Source organism: Protomyctophum parallelum, assembly GCF_964188405.1.
Source record: "Protomyctophum parallelum genome assembly, chromosome: 12".
Taxonomy (NCBI): Eukaryota; Metazoa; Chordata; class Actinopteri; order Myctophiformes; family Myctophidae; genus Protomyctophum; species Protomyctophum parallelum.
The window spans coordinates 16,846,648-16,866,760 of NC_139712.1; the positions used below are offsets into that span (position 1 = coordinate 16,846,648).

The window sequence follows — 20,113 nt, forward strand, 5'->3', positions numbered from 1 at the left end:
TAGTTATTTTGTCCTTTCTGTTCTCATGCACTGTATATTGTGCAGTGCATGAAAACAGGCTCATGTTTTATTTAAGTAAAAGGATCAATACTGCAATGTAGACTCCAAAATGTACTCAAGTAAAGTACAAAAGTATCGGCATCAAAATGTATTTAAAGAACTAAAAGTAGGGCCATCTAATAATAATAATAATAATAATAATCTTTATTGTCCCGAAGATTTGTCTTCACAATCTGTTCAACACCCACATCAAAAACAACGCAGAGCACATAACACCAAGACAATACAAAAAAAACATGAGGGCCCCACTGGGTACAGAACCATCCTATCGGCAGGGCAGTTTGTTTAATACCGCGATGTCTGAGGGGACAAAGCTCCTACTAAAACGAACCTTTTTCCATGGCAAATGGAACACATGATCTTTTCTTAGAATTGGACGGGATGATTTAGATCAAGAGTTATTAACGCTTTAAGTGTTTTGGCTAACCGGGGGGGGGGGCAACATTTTCGATGACGTCCCACTGTTACGCAACATCAAGTATTGCGCAACAGGCGCTCCTAGTCTGTGGAGCAATGCGATCAGCTTTGATATCAATAATCTTCGTCTTTTGGATAAAAACTTCGTCCTTGGCAATTGAGGTGTTAATGTATGTTTTCTAATCAAAATGTAAATTTCCAAAGTAACTGTAGTAATTGTAGTGGAGTAAAAGCAAAACTTTTGGCTCTGAGATGTAGTGGAGTAGAAGTGAAAGTATTGGAAATTGGAGTACAAAGTACAAATACCTAAAAATTATACTTAAGTACAGTAAATGCACTTGGTTACTTTCCACCACTGACATTGTGTTATTTTGTCATTAGGGCAGAGAAGGAGTGGGGAGATGGGATCAACGGTCTGTCTCTCAACGCTGCACGCTATGCTCTGATTCGCCTTGAGGACTCGCCGCCACACACCAAGAACTGGAGGTAAGAATAGATCTTAACCACATCATAAGCCCTACCATCCTTGTTCTGGGAATGTCTTCATAGGCACATATTTGGCAAAAAATAGCTGATCTACAAATTCACAACAATTTGAGCTTGCAGATAGGCTGTTTTCCAGAAATGGATTTGGTGTAGAGGGGGAAAAAATAGAGTCCTGTTGGTCTGGACCCTGGTCAACAAAGTAAAGATATGGTTTACGGGTTAATGCTTAGTTTTAATGAGGGTGTACGCTTGCGCACATGTGCCCTAATAATGTTCATACAATAACCTGAATGTGTGTGTCGAGTTCCATTGCATCAGACATTTTAATAAAAAACAAATTATACAAAGAAAATAATAGTCCACAGACCATTAAAACAAAAGGTGTGGAATAAAAGTATTGGTTTATTCAAGTACATTTTTTACCAGGAATATCTCATTAAGTCCTGGCCAAGGACAAGTGTCCAGTTGTCCTTGTCTGCGCCATGTCGAGAGAAGAGTCATATACAAACCTCTCCTCTCCACTCATGTGTCCAGGCCTCAGCTGTTGGTGCTAGTTAACGTGGACTCGGATCAGGTTGTGAAACACCCTCGCCTGCTCTCCCTGTGCACGCAGTTGAAGGCAGGGAAAGGCCTGACTATTGTTGGGCACGTCCTGGAAGGAACTTATCTCACCAAGGAAGCCGAGGCCAAGAAGGCTGAGCAGGTACAGAGACGATGTACACTTGACAAATACATGCATGCATTCATGCAGGCACACATACAAGCTGATGTCACCAGTCCTATTCTGGCCGTCCTTACAGGTTTGTTTTGTTATACAACATAATGTGCCCTAATGAACAAGAATAGTGTTAAATGATGTATTGTACCTACGTGAGCATACTACTATACATTTCCTGTATGTCATGACCTAAATCAGGGGTCCCCAAACTATGGCCCGCCTGCCTCAAGCAAAAAAAAAAAAAGTTATTATTATTTATTTATTTTAACAGCCAAAATATAGGATTTTATTTTTATTTTTCATTAGCACTGGATGAGAGCAAATAATTTGATTAATAAATTAAGATTAATTTGTATTATTGCTCTTGTATTGCTATTGGAGACACTGGGCAGGCACTGGGCAGGCACTGGGGAGACACTGGGGAGGCACTCAGGGAGGCACTGGGGAGACACTAGGGAGGCACTGGGGAGGCACTCAGGGGGACACTGGGAGGCACTGGGGAGGCACTCGGGGGGGGGGGGGGGGGGGGACACTGGGAGGCACTGGGGAGGCACTGCGGGAGACACTGGGGAGGCACTGCGGGAGACACTGGGGAGGCACTCAGGGGGACACTGGGGAGGCACTGGGGAGACTCGGGGGAGGCACTCGGGGGGGGCACTGGGGAAACACTGGGGAGGCACTGGGAGACATTGGGGAGGCACTCAGGGGGACACTGGGGAGGCACTTTGCAGACACTGGGCACAGTGGGCAGACACTGCAGGGCAGACACTGGGGTGGCACTTGGGGAGGCACTGGGGAGGTACTGGACATTTCATATCACACACACGCAATTTATTTCAAGCATGGCGCAGCGCCATGCCAACAACATGCATGCTGCATGTACAGTACATGCACTATGCAGCCCTGTAGTGCTGCATGTACAGTACGTGCACTGGTTATTAATATTTAATATGTGTGGCTTTCTGGAAAAAAATTAATGTTTACGTTTAGGCACCCCTGCGATCGTCACACTTTTTTCTGTTACAAACTGACCCCGGCCCCCATCAGAGAAGGGAAAAGTTATGTGGCCCTCACAGGGAAAAGTTTGGGGACCCCTGACCTAAATGGTATCACACACACTGCAAATTAAGCGTTGTGCTGCCACCTGCTGGCATAGTCGAATATATGCAGGGCATTAAGCCGGGTGATTTTGGCCATGTCCTCAAAAGCAATTTCATTCAGTGGATTTACTTGAATCCCACAAACAATCCCATAAGCAACAGAGCTGGTATTCGGGATTACAGAGCAACTCACAGACATTGCCTCAATCCATTACTGTGAATCTTTATTTCTATTTTTATGAATCGTTATTTTGTGTACTTATACAGATATTTATGAATGCTGAATGTCTATTTTTTGTGATTGCAGTATTTTTTGAATTGAATACACAGAACCACAATCATGGAAACACGCCCTTTTGTGTTCTCCTTTTAACAGCACCATTGTATAATCGTACCACTGTATTAATTGTACTATTTGCGAACTGTTAAAGTATTCAATCAATCAATCAATCAGTGTTGTATATCAGGGACTGAGAAAGTAAATTAGCATTCTCGCTAACTCCATGAATACATGCTGTCGTCCCTCTCAATTAAACAAATAAAGAAGTATCTGCTTTTCCGCCATCCCTCCAGAACATCAAGACGACCATGACGGCAGAGCGTACCAAGGGCTTCTCCCAAGTCGTGGTGTCGTCCAACCTGCGAGACGGCTTCTCCCACCTCATCCAGACCGCCGGGCTGGGAGGCATGAAGCACAACACCGTTCTGATGGCCTGGCCCGGCACCTGGAAGCAGTCCAACGACCCGGCGTCCTGGAAGAACTTCATTGGTACGTGAAAACCACATGAATAATAATACCGGGATGACATGAGATGGTCACGTTGCTGTGATCCACTGTGAGCCTGTAGATCGCCTATTTCCGTGGAATGTTCACCTGCTATTTCTGTGGGAATGTTTTGCCTATTATGTCATTCCCAGAATAGGAAGGCTATAGGGGTCATGTGGTTAACCCATTTTGACCTGGGAACGATTCTAAAAATGTCCTGACAGTTTTCTGAAAAAGCTATGTTTCTATGTCAGTCGTTCTTTGATTTTTCAAAAATGGCAGACCTAGAAGCTCGTAGCGCGCCACTCGGTGGCGCGCTATGAGCTTGTAGATCTGCTATTTTTCAATAGCTAAAGCATAACATGATGCTAACACCAAAAGGGATTCCCGCCCAGAATGGGCTAAATAGGATGGGGTGAGATAAGCTTTAGATTGGATGGGATGGAGATGAGACAAATATAATGAATTGGAACATTTAACTACTATACAATGACCAGTGACGTAACTAGGTTTTCAATGTAATGAGTCCCAGGATGCAGGGATGGTCTTTTAGACGAGTCTCACTTCAACGACGTTAGGAGTCATATTTTGCAATTTTTACAAATTGCAGCATTTAACTCCCATTTCGTTTTATATGGTTATAATGTGGTTACAGAACAGAAGAAGAAATTATTATTATAAATAATAAAGCTATCAAAATATACTAGAATAAAAAACAGTACAGTAGTACAGTAGTGCATCCCGTGGATGCAGAGGTCGTTGTTTTATTGCGTCCCTTAACTATAAACTGCGTTTTGGGATGCAAAATGAACCCTAAATGGTAAATGGTAAATGGTGCATTTATATAGCGCCTTTATCCAAGGCGCTTTACAGAGATTGTGCATTACATTCACCCATTCACACACACATTCATACACCGATGGCAGCGGAAACCATGCAAGGCACCAACTAGCACATCGGGAGCAATTAGGGGTTCAGTGTCTTGCTCAAGGACACTTCGACAGTAACTCTGGGGGAGCCCGGGTTCGAACTGGCAACCTTACGGTTACCATCCAGGCACTCTAACCCTGAGCCACCGCCGCCCCTATCTGCAATGACCTACATGAAGCTCATATGTTTCTGTTTCTCCTTTCAGAGACGGTGCGTGAATCCACGGCGGCCCACCAGGCCCTGATGGTGGCCAAGAACGTGGACAGTTTCCCCACCAACCAGGAGCGCCTGGGGGAGGGCACCATCGACGTGTGGTGGGTGGTCCATGACGGAGGCATGCTGATGCTGCTGCCCTTCCTGCTCCGACAGCACAAGGTCAGTAGGCGTGGCAGTGCCAGTGTATGTGTGTTTCTGTATTTGGAGACCCACAGGAACGCACCCAGGGTTGCCGGCCTGATTCCGGCGAGCCGCCCGCGTCCGAAACGGTTGAGAAATGACAGTACACAGTGTGTGTGTTTCTGTAGTCTTGCATCTACTTTAACCTACAATCTACAATCTACAAGCTCATAGCGCGGCACCGAGTGCCGCGCTACGAGCTTGTAGGTCTGCTATTTTTTTTGTGAATTGTGAAAATGTGTCGCAAATCTTTGAATATTTGTATTCTTTCAGAGCGAACATTTTTAACTCAAATCTTTGCTTCTGGAGGGGGTCCCTGGAACAACATATTTTCAGATGGGGGTCGGCGGCCAATTACATATGATCTTGGAGGTCCTTTCAGAAAGACATTTGTAGAATCATTCCCAGGTCAAAATCGGTTAACCACTTCAACCCCATATACTTTGTTGACCGATCACTAGGGTTCAGGTGGTTAAAGATTAAAATAAAATAAAACAGGTTACAAAATCATTAACAAAGAGGAAAAGAGAAGGATGGGGGATAAAGGAAAATGGATGTAAAGTTGTGAGGTTGTAGATCTGATATTTTTGACAAATGTTCACCTGTTTTCATGGCCAGAATAGGGTTCAGATCACTGTGCCTAGTACCTGTTACTGCTTTCTTTAATCTACTGTAGCCTCAAGTTGTACTGTATACACCTGCATATGACGCTAATGTTCCTAAAAAGGACATGCACAGACCTGCATATAATGCTAATGTTCTAAACATCATGCTGCTACTATACACACTATATGTACTGTACTGTATATCTTTGATTATTTGCCCTGTGTCCTTTTTCTTTCTATCTTCTCTCTTATGAAAACTACAAATGAAAACTACAAAGTACAAATGACTTTACACCAGTAAATGTGTGACGTGACAATGTTGCTTCTGATTCTCCCTCCCTCTTCCTCTGTCTCTTTACCTGCTAAAACCTGACCATTCATTCACTCTTTTCTCCTTTCAAACCAACAAACCAACCTCTTGTCTTCCTTTCCTTGTCCAGGTGTGGAGGAAGTGCAAGATGCGCATCTTCACTGTGGCCCAGATGGACGACAACTCCATCCAAATGAAGAAGGACCTCCAGATGTTCCTTTACCACCTCCGACTGGACGCAGAGGTGGAGGTGGTGGAGATGGTATGACTCCACCATGTGAAGTGTAGCTATTGGCCAGCCCCAGATCTGACTGTGCTGTACCGCAATGAGGCTGAGATCAGTCAGAAACACTGGATCAGATATTGGAAAATATCAAAGACATTTTCTAAACATTTAGTAGGAACTCTCGGGTGATTTGGATGTAAAAAAAAAAAAAAAAGAATGTTGAGAGTGCAGAGCAAGTTGTAGTCCAAACAACGCCCCGTTCACTTGCATTGGGCTCAATTTCCCAGAAGGCCTAGCAGCCGGTTTCGTCATCATAACGTGACGGCCTCGTCATCAGGTCCCGGATAAATCCGCTGTTTCTTTTTAATTATTTTAAAACGGCGAATTAAACTCACTAAACAAATGTCGGGTATAGTGTTTTATGCGCGGTGGAACACCGGATTAAACAATTAGCGGCCCTCAAAACTGTTAATATTAAAGGATAAAGGAGATGAGTCAAATAAAAAGCTTAAAAAAAGACTATAAATTTGTTCTCTTTTGCTTCGGTTTTTTTAAGCACCTGTTTTAGCAGTGTTCCTGTATATTTATTAATTGAGACATTTGTCTTGCCTCTTTCATAGCACGACAGTGACATCTCAGCCTTTACCTACGAGAAGACTCTTGTGATGGAGCAAAGGTCACAGATGCTCAAACAGATGATGCTGTCTCGGACGGAGCGCGAGAGAGAGGTAACACACACCAGAATGACTATTATCTGGGTATTCTCCGAGTATATATTGGTATTGTCTGGGAATATACTGCAGTGGTGTAAAGTACACAAGTACAATTTTGACGTATTTGGACTATACTGGAGTATTTCCAATTGTCAGTACTTTTACTTCTACTCCACTACATCTCGGGGGCAAATATAGTACTTTTACTCCAATACAATTATTTTGAATATAGCCATGGCTGAAGTGGTTTATGTAAAGTTTTCAAAGGATTTTTATACATTTGAAACATGTGTGAAATGGGATATTATATTGTGCATGATGAGTACTTGTAGTACTTACAGTATGTATCTTTTGAAGTCAATAGCTGTAACAGAGTATTTACTTACTAAAAACAATTAATTGTTCCACCACTGTTATACTGCATCGGTATTATCTGGGTATATGCAATACTGTATGCACGGTATTCTCTGGGTTATATATATATATATATATATATATATTGTGTGTGTGTGTGTGTGTGTGTGTGTGTGTGTGTGTGTGTGTGTGTGTGTGTGTGTGTGTGTGTGTGTGTGTGTGTGTGTGTGTGTGTGTGTGTGTGTGTGTGTGTGTGTGTGTGTGTGTGTGTGTGTGTGTGTACAGTAAATAGTTAAACGGGCGTATTCTCTGGGTATATTACTTGGACTTCTAAGTTAAACGGGGGTATTCTACTGTATGGGGATTCTCAGTATATATGGGTATTGTTTGGGCACCCTACTTTGTGACAACCGGCCACTTTTCCTGTTCATCTGCCAACGCTGCTCTGGCTGGGCCGTGCCCTCTGCCCTCCCTCGGTGCTCTGGCCCTCCCTCGGTGCAGATTCAGAGTATCACTGACAATTCACGTAGCTCGATCCGGAGGAAGAACCAAGCTGGCGCACAGGCCGGCGCCGCCGACGGCGCCGAGGCCTTGAGCCCCAGCCGACAACCCTCCCCGATGGAGGAGGCACAGGAACCCGAGGAGGATGAGGTAGCGAGAGTGTTCTGTTCTGTTCAGTCCCTCCTCCACCTCCACCTCCCATCACGTAGATGGAATGAATGCACATCACGGTAGAATGAATGCACTTCACCAAGTAGTGTCTCTTGTCTGGCTGTGGTTACACTTAACTGTTTAAACCTAGTCATGCTCACAGTTGAGATCTGCAAAGTAGACATGCAAGTAGGTGATCAGCCTCGCACGGAATTTACAACCATTGTATGCATAAGCAACCCACAAAAGTTGCATTTGGAGAGGGGGGAGTCGCACAGATATGAAATAGATGCGAGTACACAGAGCCAACAGTCAATCCAAGGGAGGTTACACAGGGTTTTGATCTTTGTGACCTCAAGCATGGCAGTGAAAGTGTAACCATAGCCATTTAGTAACGATGCTCATCAAGGTTCAGTTTACTTTTTTCAAGATCATGATGTCTGAAATGTTTTGTAGCCTTTATTTACACTTAAGATGATGCTGAGAGGAAGAAATTGCATAAAGTTGGCATGTCCGCATGTTAAAACAGTTGACAATAAAATCCAAATGTCTTACCATCAGTCCTAAACATGGACCATAACATGTATTACTGGGCGGTGATTCAGGAGTTATATGAATGATTAACTTTGATTTAAGTGATCCTTCAGCAGTACCTCTATTCTGAGATGTTTGGTATAAATTAAAACTGACCATCAGTCTTTACATGAAATCAGGATTAAGTACTAGTTTCAACAAAGAAGTTTGAAGTTTTGTAAATGTGGACGGTACTTCTTGATCCCGATAGATACTCTTGGTGAAAACCAACAGTATCATAGTTGGGGTTCTGACGGTTCTAGACGAGCGTAGTTAGGCCAAGATCAGTGTTGATTAGAGAACACAAGAAGCTCTGTCTTTTACATCTGACATCAATACGATCAAAAAGACTAAACTGATCCGAAAGCAGCATGACGCGTCTTACTGCAGAGTCATCATCAGCCTGTCACAACCTGGGATTGCATGCCCCACCCCCTCCAGCACTGCACCAGCTCATTGCACACAGCTGGGACACAGACAAGTGAGGACGGTATCGTTGACTGAAAAGGGGTTAACTGTAACATACTGAGAATTGTAGGAACACTGTAACAGCACGTTACAGGTGCATTCAGTAGGTTGAGACACAGAGACAGTTGAGAAGAATTAATTTGCACCTGCAATTGTCCCTGATAACTTGTACCCCAATTTAAGACTTGGCGATACCGACCACTCTGCTTTGTTCCTTCTGTTCTGGCCCACCCAAATCATCATCATCATCATCACTTTAATCCCATAGAGCCCTTCACCCCATCTCCATAGTCGCTGACGATCAGAGTTACCCTTGATTTATATGTTTTACAGTAGTATGTTTTATTAGTCCCGTGGGAAATCCTGTTGCAGCTTCAGCCAGCTGATGGCTGCTCAGATGAGAGCTGTTAAGGGTAAAGTGTCTTGCTCAGGGAGCAATTGACCGATTGACCTTTATAGTTGCAAACAAAAATGAGACACACACATTGATTGATGGATTGAATAGTTTATTAGACAGAATGTATAACAACAGAGTACAGTCAAACACTATTTGCAGTACCTGGGCTCCATCTCATAAAGCGTCATGATTTCATGATCCATGATATGCCCTCATCGTCATCGTTCTTTGAACCATCATTGATTGACGTACTGCCTTCCATTATCCTTCCACTTTAGATCATTCCCAACCCATTCCCCCAGTACCAACTGAACCTCGTGTTTGACCCTCCAGTGAGTTAGGGCTTTTCCGATTACCCAACTGGAGAACATTTTGTTTTGTTTATCACTTTGTGGCACCATGTTTGTTGTCTTTTTGTTGTTTGCTTGAACCGGGTTTGTATCACTCTTGTCACTCCAAATAGCATGATCTCACCCCCACGTGTTGTAGAAAAGAACTCCCCTTCACTCACTGACTTCCAATCTCTTTGACAGCCTTTTTTTTCCCTTTCTGCAGCCTGACCTTTATTTCTGATGCTTGTTACGCGACCCAATCTTGAACTCTAGCGTTCGCATATTCTGGGGGCGAACATTCATCAAACATCTGTGACCAGGTCATCAGAGAAGCTCTGAGCTTCTAGATCTGCCATTTTCAGCAACACAAAGTCTTTTTTTTCCTCCATCACTGTACCTCCCACCTCCATGTCTCCTGTGCTCACCCCTGTTCTTCCATCTCTTCATCCCTTGTTTGACGACCTTCCCACTAATTGCCTCCTGTCTTTCTATTGCCAATATCTTTGGTGAAATGTCACTCTCTCCTCCATCTCGTTGCCCTTCTCTTCTCTGTCTCTCACCTTCTCTACCTGTCCTCTCTCCCTCTTTCTCTCTCTCATTCTCATTCTCTATGATCCCTCCTTTCTCCTCTGGCCTTCTCATTCTCGCCTCTCTCGCCCCAGGCCCAGCTCATCCATGACAGGAACACGGCGTCTCACGCCACGCTCAACGAAAAGGCCAACGAGGAGGCCACCCCCGACCGGGTCCACATGACCTGGACCAAGGAGAAGCTCTTCATTGAGCGCCAGCGCCACCGCGAGGCCAACGCCAGCGTGGCCGTACGTGACCTCTTCAACATGAAACCGTGAGTTGACACTTGTGATCCGCTGCTATACAGCAATTTATTGAAGTGAATAGTCCATCTAAATAATATAATATGTAGGAATGTAATAACTTAATTTTACCATGCAACTCTGGCGCAGGGTTGCATGTGCCTTGTCGGAGACATTTGCACCATTTATTTATTTATTTTTATTTGGTGTTTTACATGGTGGCATGGAACAAAAAATAAAAGGAACTAACTTGCAAAATGTATCCAAGGTGTAGATGTAGTGGTTTCTTGGTGACCAGAATTATCTTAAATCACAACATGCGCTCTAGAATGGTGCAAATTTCTGAGAACGGCACAGCATGTGTAGTGAGTGACAGTGTGTTGATGTGTTGTGTGTGCACTACATTCACATGTATGTGTGTACACTTTATACATTATATAAATATTATATGGCCTTTTGCCAGTGCATGGCTGTGCCACGATGAAGTCACGCACACTAGTGTGCGCTGTTTGGACTAATGCCTGATTTATATGTAGTTGTGCGCCATGTCGCTCACCGAAAATGGCAAAATCTGCAAGCGTTGTGGGCTTGAAGATCGGCTGTTTCCGCTCAGTATATGTAAATGACCCCTAACAGCGTCTCATGCCATCTCTCTGTCCATACAGTGTGTCGGTATGTGGTGATGATCACTGGTTTGTCTCTCATGTCGGAAAACCTTAACTCCAAACGCACGTGTGTGTTTTAGAGTTCTGTTTCTCCCGCAATGGGCTCTAAACTCTAAACTATTCACAGGTGTTACCGATGATACTAATTAAGGCTCTGTTCCATTAAAGAATCAGGGTGCTGCTGTTGTGCATGTTGGCTCACTGGAAACACTCTGCTAAACCAGTGGGTCTCAATAAAGTGTCCTTGAGTGGGTTACAAATGGGCCCCGTACGGGTCTGTAACTCTGAGAGTGTACAAATTCAACCAATTTCCACTCTCAGAGTTATGGGGGTCCTTGATATTAAAACGTTTGAAAACAACTGTACACTAAATAGAACAGAGCCTTAATTAGTATCATTGGTAACACCTGTGAAGGAAGTAGGGAAGCGACCCAGAAGTGGGACGAGTTATTCTGTGTGTACTTTTTTAACCGGAATCGCGCTGGCAGGCCAATGAGCTCCTTGTAGAACGTTCAATTATATCTCGGCGATCGTTTTCCATTTTGAATTTGAGTTTTATGTATAGCCTTCAGGTTACTACGCTAATTCTATTACATAAAATTGCGGTCTGTCATTTAATTTCTGTACTCCACTGGCATATCCAATCAACAGTGGAGTCAGGCGAACGCGGTGAAATGGGTGAAAACATATTAATACGTAGCCTACATTGTACAGGGTACCATTTGCGAAACACTGAGATTAAATACTGTAATATACAGAGCAATTTGACACATCTATGGATAATTATATCTCTCTCTGCTGGCAAGTAAATGGAAGCCATTTTAATGTGAAACCTCACCATGCACAAATATAGTTCCACGTCACAATGGCCGCTCTTTCCGTGGTCACCTTTTGGCCATATTATGACGAGCTGTTTGGGGTTCAGTTGGTGGCATGGCGGTATGGCGGAGAGCTGGAAACGCTGTCCTAGAAGCATCTAAGCTTATTTCTGTTGTTCTGTCCTGTCTTCCTCCTTCTAGAGAATGGGAGAGTCTGTAAGTCACATTTAACTTTGCTCCTAGGCCTGTATGTATGTAATACTATGTATGTATGTCGTCGTTTGTGGTGGGAGAATGAGAATGCGCTTCTGTTTGCATGCATGTTTGTGCGTATGCACACGCCTCCTGTACCCGCCTTCATACGTATGCCATAGAAGCCTGCATTGGTTTAATTTGCTTGTTACCATGTTGTTACCAATATTTATGTAGCATGTAAGGACCAGAGTAATCTAGTAAGAGAGTAATGACGCTCCCGTTGACTCTCACTGTAACAATGGAATGCAGAAGTGCTCATTCTATCTCAATGGGATAGTTCCAGCCATAGGAGCAATGGAACTATCGCCCATAGGCACCCGCTTTGCGGCGAGATCAAAGCGTGTCTCTTACTAGATTACTCTGGAAAGGACCAAACTTGTGCTTTCCATACTTGGCCATTCTACCTTTCAAACAATACATTGTAAACGGAAAAATAATTTGAGTTGTTTTCAGTTTTGTTTTTAGTTTTTTCAGAAGAATGGAAAGCAGAAGTTTTGTTAATGTACCTCATTCTCTTCGCCCGTTGTAATTTTGTGCTTGTGGCTGTTTACATCATGTGTTATTTTGTTGCCTTGTTCCACATATATATTTTTTTACTTTGTGGGGTGATTGAGGGCTAACATTTTGTGGTGATGAAGGAGGTCAATAATATTGTACTGGACTTTGGGCAGATTGACAAATTATAGGTGTCAAACCACAGTACTAAAACAAATTAACCCCCGCCTGACCATCACGTACATTGTATAATGAAAAAGCATCCTTGGTGTTGTTACCTGTGGATCTATTTCGCCTCAAAATATTGCCTGTATATCATTACCTGGTTGTTAGTCTTTGTTTGAAATGCATATGTTTGATGATGCTCTACAGTATATATATACAATGATCTACCAATGCCGTTTTATCTTGTATTTTAGAAATAAAATAAAATACTGCAGTAATGTTGGTATCTTAGGGAAGATGTATTATAAGTGATGTATCAATATTCCTTATAATCCCCATTTACAAGTCTCTCGTAGACTGGGACAGAGTCATGTAAAGATAAAGAGAACATTCAATTTTACATACAAATTGAAATTTCCCTTTTTGCACTCTGGCCAAGATGTAAAATGAAACTAAGGCTAAAGCTAGGCTTGGGTTTAGGTTTAGCTGTTGGTGTTTAACCTAAATGTGGTATTTGGGCGGGGTTGTCTCTGAACACCACCTGTCCCACTAGGAACCAGACAAACGTTCGCCGGATGCACACGGCAGTGAAGCTGAATGAAGTAGTCGTCAACAAGTCCCAGGGAGCCCACCTGGTCCTACTCAACATGCCTGGACCGCCGAGGAACAGAGGAGGAGATGAGAACTGTATCCTTGACTTATATATATACTAGAGCGGTGCCCAGGGGGCCAGTGCCCGTGGGAGCCTGGGCAGGGGCAGAGGACTTTTGTGGCGGTTCTGGACAACCATGAGTCTGACCGACTCGACACCGGGCACTGCACTTATATTGTGATGTCAGAAGTGATGTACATCTTTGTGCAGGTATTGTTCAGCATCCTTCAGACAATGCAGCAGTGATGGTAATGATAAATAATGACGACGGCAGCTTTATTCAACCGTAAAAAAGACACCCGTATCTGAGTGCGTGCCATAGACTGTAAAAAGTGTGCGTGCCCGTTTGTCTATTCTGGTACAGTCTCTGTGTGTGTTTGTCCTTTCCTGGTACAGTCTCTCTGTGTGTTTGTCCTTTCCTGGTACGGTCTCTGTGTGTGTTTGTCTATTCTGGTACAGTCTCTGTGTGTGTTTGTCCTTTCCTGGTACGGTCTCTGTGTGTGTTTGTCTATTCTGGTACAGTCTCTGTGTGTGTTTGTCTATTCTGGTACAGTCTCTGTGTGTGTTTGTCCTTTCCTGGTACGGTCTCTCTGTGTGTTTGTCCTTTCCTGGTACAGTCTCTCTGTGTGTTTGTCCTTTCCTGGTACGGTCTCTCTGTGTGTTTGTCCTTTCCTGGTACAGTCTCTGTGTGTGTTTGTCCTTTCCTGGTACAGTCTCTGTGTGTGTTTGTCTATTCTGGTACAGTCTCTGTGTGTGTTTGTCCTTTCCTGGTACGGTCTCTCTGTGTGTTTGTCCTTTCCTGGTACAGTCTCTCTGTGTGTTTGTCCTTTCCTGGTACAGTCTCTGTGTGTGTTTGTCCTTTCCTGGTACAGTCTCTCTGTGTGTTTGTCCTTTCCTGGTACAGTCTCTCTGTGTGTTTGTCCTTTCCTGGTACAGTCTCTCTGTGTGTTTGTCCTTTCCTGGTACAGTCTCTCTGTGTGTTTGTCCTTTCCTGGTACAGTCTCTCTGTGTGTTTGTCCTTTCCTGGTACAGTCTCTCTGTGTGTTTGTCCTTTCCTGGTACAGTCTCTCTGTGTGTTTGTCCTTTCCTGGTACAGTCTCTCTGTGTGTTTGTCCTTTCCTGGTACAGTCTCTCTGTGTGTTTGTCCTTTCCTTGACTTCTTCTCTTCTCAGACATGGAGTTCCTGGAGGTTCTTCTGGAGGGCCTCAACCGGGTCCTCCTGGTCCGCGGTGGTGGCCGTGAGGTCATTACCATCTACTCTTAGGAAAGGAAAAACAAACACACACACTGGTGCCCCACCCTGCACACACTGGGGCCATCGCCATGGATCCCAGTTACCGGGCATTTTCGGGGAAGAAGCCTAATTGTTGTTGTTTTGAGAGGGAGCATTTGTTGGAAGACATGTGATTGGACAGGAGGCATTTATTATGACCTCGAAAGGGAGGAAAACGGCCGTGCGTTTTAAACACCAACTCTGCGCCCAAAGTGAGCAAGAGAGAGAGCACGCCGTGTGTCCACGCCAGGCTTCCGTACCCCTGCCAACTGGAAGAGAGAGCATAGAGACACTTTATACTTTTCATTTACTGTTCAAAATGTTGTATTATATATATTTTCGTATTCTTTCCCTCTTCTTGTGTTGGTCTCGTCGTCGACGTATTGATTCTTGTGTAACATTAAGCAAAGAAGTTGAAAGTGTGCTGTTTGTTTGTAGTCTTTCCTGTTTGTCTTCCTGTCTGATTTGGGATGCAAAGTAGTACGTCCGAACTGAGGGGGAAAAAACCATTGCATACACATATAGTCACTCAGATGGCAACAACAAATCATTTTATTTTTTTTGTTTTTTTTACAATGGTTATGCTCCAGATAACTTTTGAAGAAGAGTTTCAGAATTTTGCCATATACGTTTGAAACAATTTACAAGCACATAATATCAGCGCTTCTCTGTGAACCATATACAGTCTGATTTAGGAGTTGAATGAAGCAACTACGTTTATATGGCTGTAGATTGTTGAGGGTTTCTTTGGAACTTGTTATTACAGCATAATGTTGCTAATGTTGTCACTTCTTGGTCATTGTTTGAGTGCAGGTCGCTAGAAGAGTGGCTCTGTCCATGTTTGTGAACATCACATTTTGTTGAGTTATTTACATTGATCGGTGATGGAATGTCCAATGTTGGATTTTGAATGTGCAATAGATACTGTCCCCTTCACATACAGTTAGGGTAGAGAGGGTACGCTGGAACAGCTTAGAGCCCAAGCCCGAGGTATCGCTCTCGCTGATACATGGGGCTATAATTTGACCTTTTTTCTTTTTTACGACAACGGTGTTGCATTTATGCAGCCGACGTCCCCCAATTTTAACCACTTTTTAACCTGGCATCCATATTTTGGGCAGGTTAAAAATTTCAAAAGTTTCAAAGCATTTCAAAAGTAACAGATGTACAAGCTTGCGATGCCCCGCAACGTGCTGCGAGCTTGTAGATCTGCTGTTTTTTTTATATAGGGCTTATGTGGTTAAATAAAGTTCGGTTTGTGTTTAATCAAAAGGTTCTTTGTGTTTTGTTTTTATTTGTTGCTCGTACGTTGCTGTGAGCAATTTTGTTTTGTTAATCAGTTTTTCAAATTGATCTGCCACCGGTCAGGCTCTAGTTACTAGAGAGTAGAGACCTTTCATTGGTTGGATCATTGTTTGTCACATTAGGAGAAGCTGCCATAGAGATTAGGATATACAGTAACCCTTGTGTACGTACAGTATGTTACACCAAACGCAGCAATATCTTTATGGCTTCTGACATGGCAATAATAATTGGGCTAGAATACTTTGGGGCTTTTTTATTAAAATTAATGAGCAGTTTGACAACTGGAGGGGGGGTAATGGAGACTAAAGATTGGCTCATTGTTTCCTCCTAAATCCTCCTAAATTCCTACTAAATCCATAAATTAAAGCGCTTTGGGTACTTAGAAAAGCTCTATATAAACCTGAGCTATTATTATTAACCCTTTAGGGTATCATTCATCATGCATGAATGGGCTCTGGTCGCCATGCTGCTGCTGACATCATTACCAGAGGGCTGATTGACAGAGACGGTCATAAGAAGGAAAATTAACTCAAGACAGTAATTGGTTCTATTCATAATTTCTTTCACTCTCACACATGCCCCCACACACATCCTTAATTGTTATTGTTAATTGTTATGAATACGTGTAGGAGAATGTGCCAAAAAGAAACTGCGTCGTTGGTGTTAGCCCAGAGTGTGTGCGTGACGGCACAAAGTTACTCACGTCGCCATAGCTCTGCCCTGTCACAATTGCCGCTGTGTACAGCGGCAGTTTGCATTTGCAGAATGTGGCATTCGTGTTTCCTGTCCGGTTAATTTTCCCAGGGCTTAATAGTTTGGTTTGGCTCAATGGCTAAAAAAGCTAGGAGAAACTGAACCAGAACAGGAAATGGGATCGGCGCCATCTGCAAACCCTGGACTACAATTATGCACAGAGCCTATTCTCAAAACTCTAAAAATTGTTAAATAATTAGAGCTCAAATTCATAATGCAAATGCGCCCCCACGGCAACAAAATGTCTTATTTTTTTCATTCTGAAGGTTGCCTATTAAATGGCTGAAGGCGAACAGGCCATAAACTAGCATTTGTGTTCAAGCAATATTTAGTATGTATTTAAATTGGTATATTGTTTATTCGGATCCCCATTAGCTTTTGCCTTGACAAAAGCTAGTTCATAACATGTCAGCGAGTAACCAACCTATGGTACATACAGTATGTATACTATAATATAACTAGAATCTACCAAACAAATGGACAAGTAGTGATGGCTAATTGACCATAGCGTTGCATCTTGCTGAATATATCAATTCGGACCTAAAAGATTGTAAGACTTATTATCGGCACGCAATAATCGTTGTGCGACGAAGTATGAATGAGACTTGAAAAGAGGCGTCGTCTTGACTGGGCGGAGGAAGTCATTCCACAGCTTGGGAGCCAAGAGGGAGAAGACTAGGACGTATGACGTTTAGTGTAGTTGTGACCAGGGGGTTTTTAAAGGAAGAGAGGCTGTGTTACCATCTTCCTTGTGTAGTACTTCCACAGTTTATGTTCAACCTTTTTCCCTAGCTGTGCAGTATTTTGTCCCTGTTTTCTTGTGTTTTCACGGCCTACAGTCTACTGTGGGGTCGATATGTTTCACGGCCTACAGTCTACTGTGGGGTCGATATGTTTCACGGCCTACAGTTTACTGTGTGGTCGCTATGTTTCAAACATTAACATTGTCATTGTTCCTTTGGCTACTAAAAAGATCTCCGTTACTTTTTAGTAGCCTGGGAGTCTTGTGATTTGAATGAAGGGCAAGATGGAATGATGTGCGAGTGTAAAATTATAGTCAAAATATTTTCCAAATCGGTTTTGTTTATTTAGTTTTTTCTAAACAATCCGAACCACAGCATATTTTAAGACTGAAATCCCAGACCAATACAAATGAAATGGAACAGATTATTGGTTATCTGACTCATTTTATTTATCACTGAAATTGTTCTGGTTTTGTTTTGTATCTTAGCCACTAAAGATTAAATATTTGAGTCCATGTAACAAGAAACTAGTTTTAAGATATTTTTTTTTTTAAGTTTAAAGGTGTAAAGTTAAATAAACTTTCCTGAAAATGTAAGTTTGGTTACTGAGTAGAGAAGTCAGTCACATTATTAAAATACATAAACGGCATGAGACCTTCACTAAATGGCAATTGAAATATTTCTATATACTGTAGGATGCGCTTATGTAATTCAACATGGTGGGAGAATGTTATCTACCTCAAGGTGTGACTGGGGCTTGGTTGAAGAATATTTGTACAATCCTATCCTTTCTCTGTATGTTCAGAACCAATGTTTTATATGGAACAACCAATGTAAAAAGCCTGTGAGAGAAACCGCAGAACTACATACACGACTGCACGTGGGTTTGTGTGTGTGTGTGTGTTCCTGACTAAGATGTGTGCATGAGTTACAGCAGGGGTACCCAACTGGCGGACCGCGGTCCGCGACCGGACCGCGGACCACCTCTTTGCGGACCACCCGCATAACATCAGATGGTACATTTCTCATGTGAAATTGCTGCAAAGGCCCCCAAAATGTCCCCCAAGGGCCCCCAAAATTCTGGCGCGCGCTATGCGCGCGCGCAGTGTGGCCTGCCAGGGTGTATAACTCCCGGCCTGATTTGGAGTTCCACTCCGGGCCTGCACTCTGCACCCCATTATTGGTTGGGTGGAAGGCGATCTGATTTGTATAAGCTTGGCTTGACCATACTAAACGGGCATAGAGCCCCGCTCTCCGATGGACGCCGCGCATGGGACCGGACCTCGGTCTTATTCAAAAAAATATTTGTGGACCTTCATCATTTCTAGTTGAGGACCCCTGAGTTACAGCATGGGCACATACTGTAGTAGCGTCACTTCCTGGTTTTTAGACAGCTGGTGGATGGAAAAAGAAGCTTGCAACTTTTCTTTTCCCGAGCTAGCTTCATTTTCCATCCACCAGCTGTTTAAAAACCTGGAAGAGACGCCTGGAGGACACGTTTTGCGCGGCTTAGGTGTGCTCGTGCCCTTAGTGGAGAAGGTGTGTTTGTGGGTGGGTCCCCCTGAGCAGACTTGAGCCGACAGCCGCGGACAGAAGAAGCTGTGTTTTACGTCATTTCCAAGTTTTTAGACAGCTGGTCGATGGAAACACAGCTTCTTCTGTCCGCGGCTGTCCGCTAAAGTGTGCCCATGCAGGGTGCGTGTGCATTTCTGTAACAGGCGTCAGACTAGGATGGTGTCACATGTAGAGGAGGGTAGCCCTGTAAGTTGTATTTGTGCCTCTGAGTAATAAAAGTGCTGAAATGAACCATGATGCCTTTGCCTCCTGATTAGGCCTTATTGCATTTTCACCCGATGGCAGTTATTTGGGCCTCATCACAATAGTTTTGTGGCTAAACAAATAAATGTGTCAATAGCAGCAGCAATGATAAATATATGCCGTGGGGAAGATTTCTTTTTCTTTCGGCTGGTAAATCTAGTAGGTTGCATAATCTGATGTCTAAATCAGGGATTCTGATACAAGCTGCAGTTCTTGCTTCATCCACATGATGTCAGCAGAAGACCTAATGTTTTCTTCCATCCAGACTCCAGAGTAGTAACAAATTGATGGAACACTCTCTCTCTCTCAAAAATCGAATGTCCCCTAGGGGCTCCGTACCCTCTCTCTCCCTCTCTCTCTCTCTCTCTCTCTCTCTCTCTCTCTCTCTCTCTCTCTCTCTCTCTCTCTCTCTCTCTCTCTCTCTCATGTTTCTCGGCACCACTGATTCTGTGCATTGGTATACTGTTGGAAGTCTATGGTGGTGATGGCCAGTTGTGAGTACTAGTCCTTACCCGTTCTGAATATATGAACAGCAAATGATGTTCAGTGTGGGTAATGTGTTGTAATAGATCACATTACTGATAGGGGGGAACGGGGAATTGTTTACAGATGGTCTTGGGAAGTTAGGTTGGGCACAAAAGTAGGCTAATTAGTAGGCTACTGTAGTTTCTTTTGCAAGAAAATGCTGCAGTACAATCATAAGTATACCATTGATAGCTTGGTATTGTGGCTGCTTTGGAGAGGTTATCCTTTAAGATGAATAATCAGTTGGATAAATATGATTAGAAGTGGAACGTGTTCCTCAGTCATGTTGCAGGTCCTTTGGTGTGATCCATGGTCAGGCAATGCCCTTTTGC

At 43.3% G+C, this 20,113-nt stretch overlaps 1 protein-coding gene across 4 annotated transcripts in view; it reads left to right on the plus strand.

Annotated features, from left to right (window-relative positions):
- slc12a7b (solute carrier family 12 member 7b) overlaps positions 1 to 16,197 on the plus strand; it is a 101,040-nt gene extending 84,843 nt beyond the window's left edge. For 2 of the 4 annotated variants that reach the window (XM_083778556.1, XM_083778558.1), the window contains 11 exons: positions 859 to 963; positions 1,498 to 1,666; positions 3,355 to 3,550; positions 4,683 to 4,852; positions 5,919 to 6,050; positions 6,635 to 6,742; positions 7,583 to 7,732; positions 10,165 to 10,346; positions 11,999 to 12,013; positions 13,266 to 13,399; positions 14,537 to 16,196. In XM_083778556.1, the coding sequence (XP_083634682.1) occupies positions 859 to 963; positions 1,498 to 1,666; positions 3,355 to 3,550; positions 4,683 to 4,852; positions 5,919 to 6,050; positions 6,635 to 6,742; positions 7,583 to 7,732; positions 10,165 to 10,346; positions 11,999 to 12,013; positions 13,266 to 13,399; positions 14,537 to 14,628 (1,453 nt within the window). In that variant the 3' untranslated portion in view covers positions 14,629 to 16,196. Of the gene's footprint in view, positions 1 to 858; positions 964 to 1,497; positions 1,667 to 3,354; positions 3,551 to 4,682; positions 4,853 to 5,918; positions 6,051 to 6,634; positions 6,743 to 7,582; positions 7,733 to 10,164; positions 10,347 to 11,998; positions 12,014 to 13,265; positions 13,400 to 14,536 lie in introns of all 4 variants that reach the window. The other 2 variants (XM_083778555.1, XM_083778557.1) reach the window with 2 other exon arrangements.
- Positions 16,198 to 20,113: the final 3,916 nt, after the last annotated feature.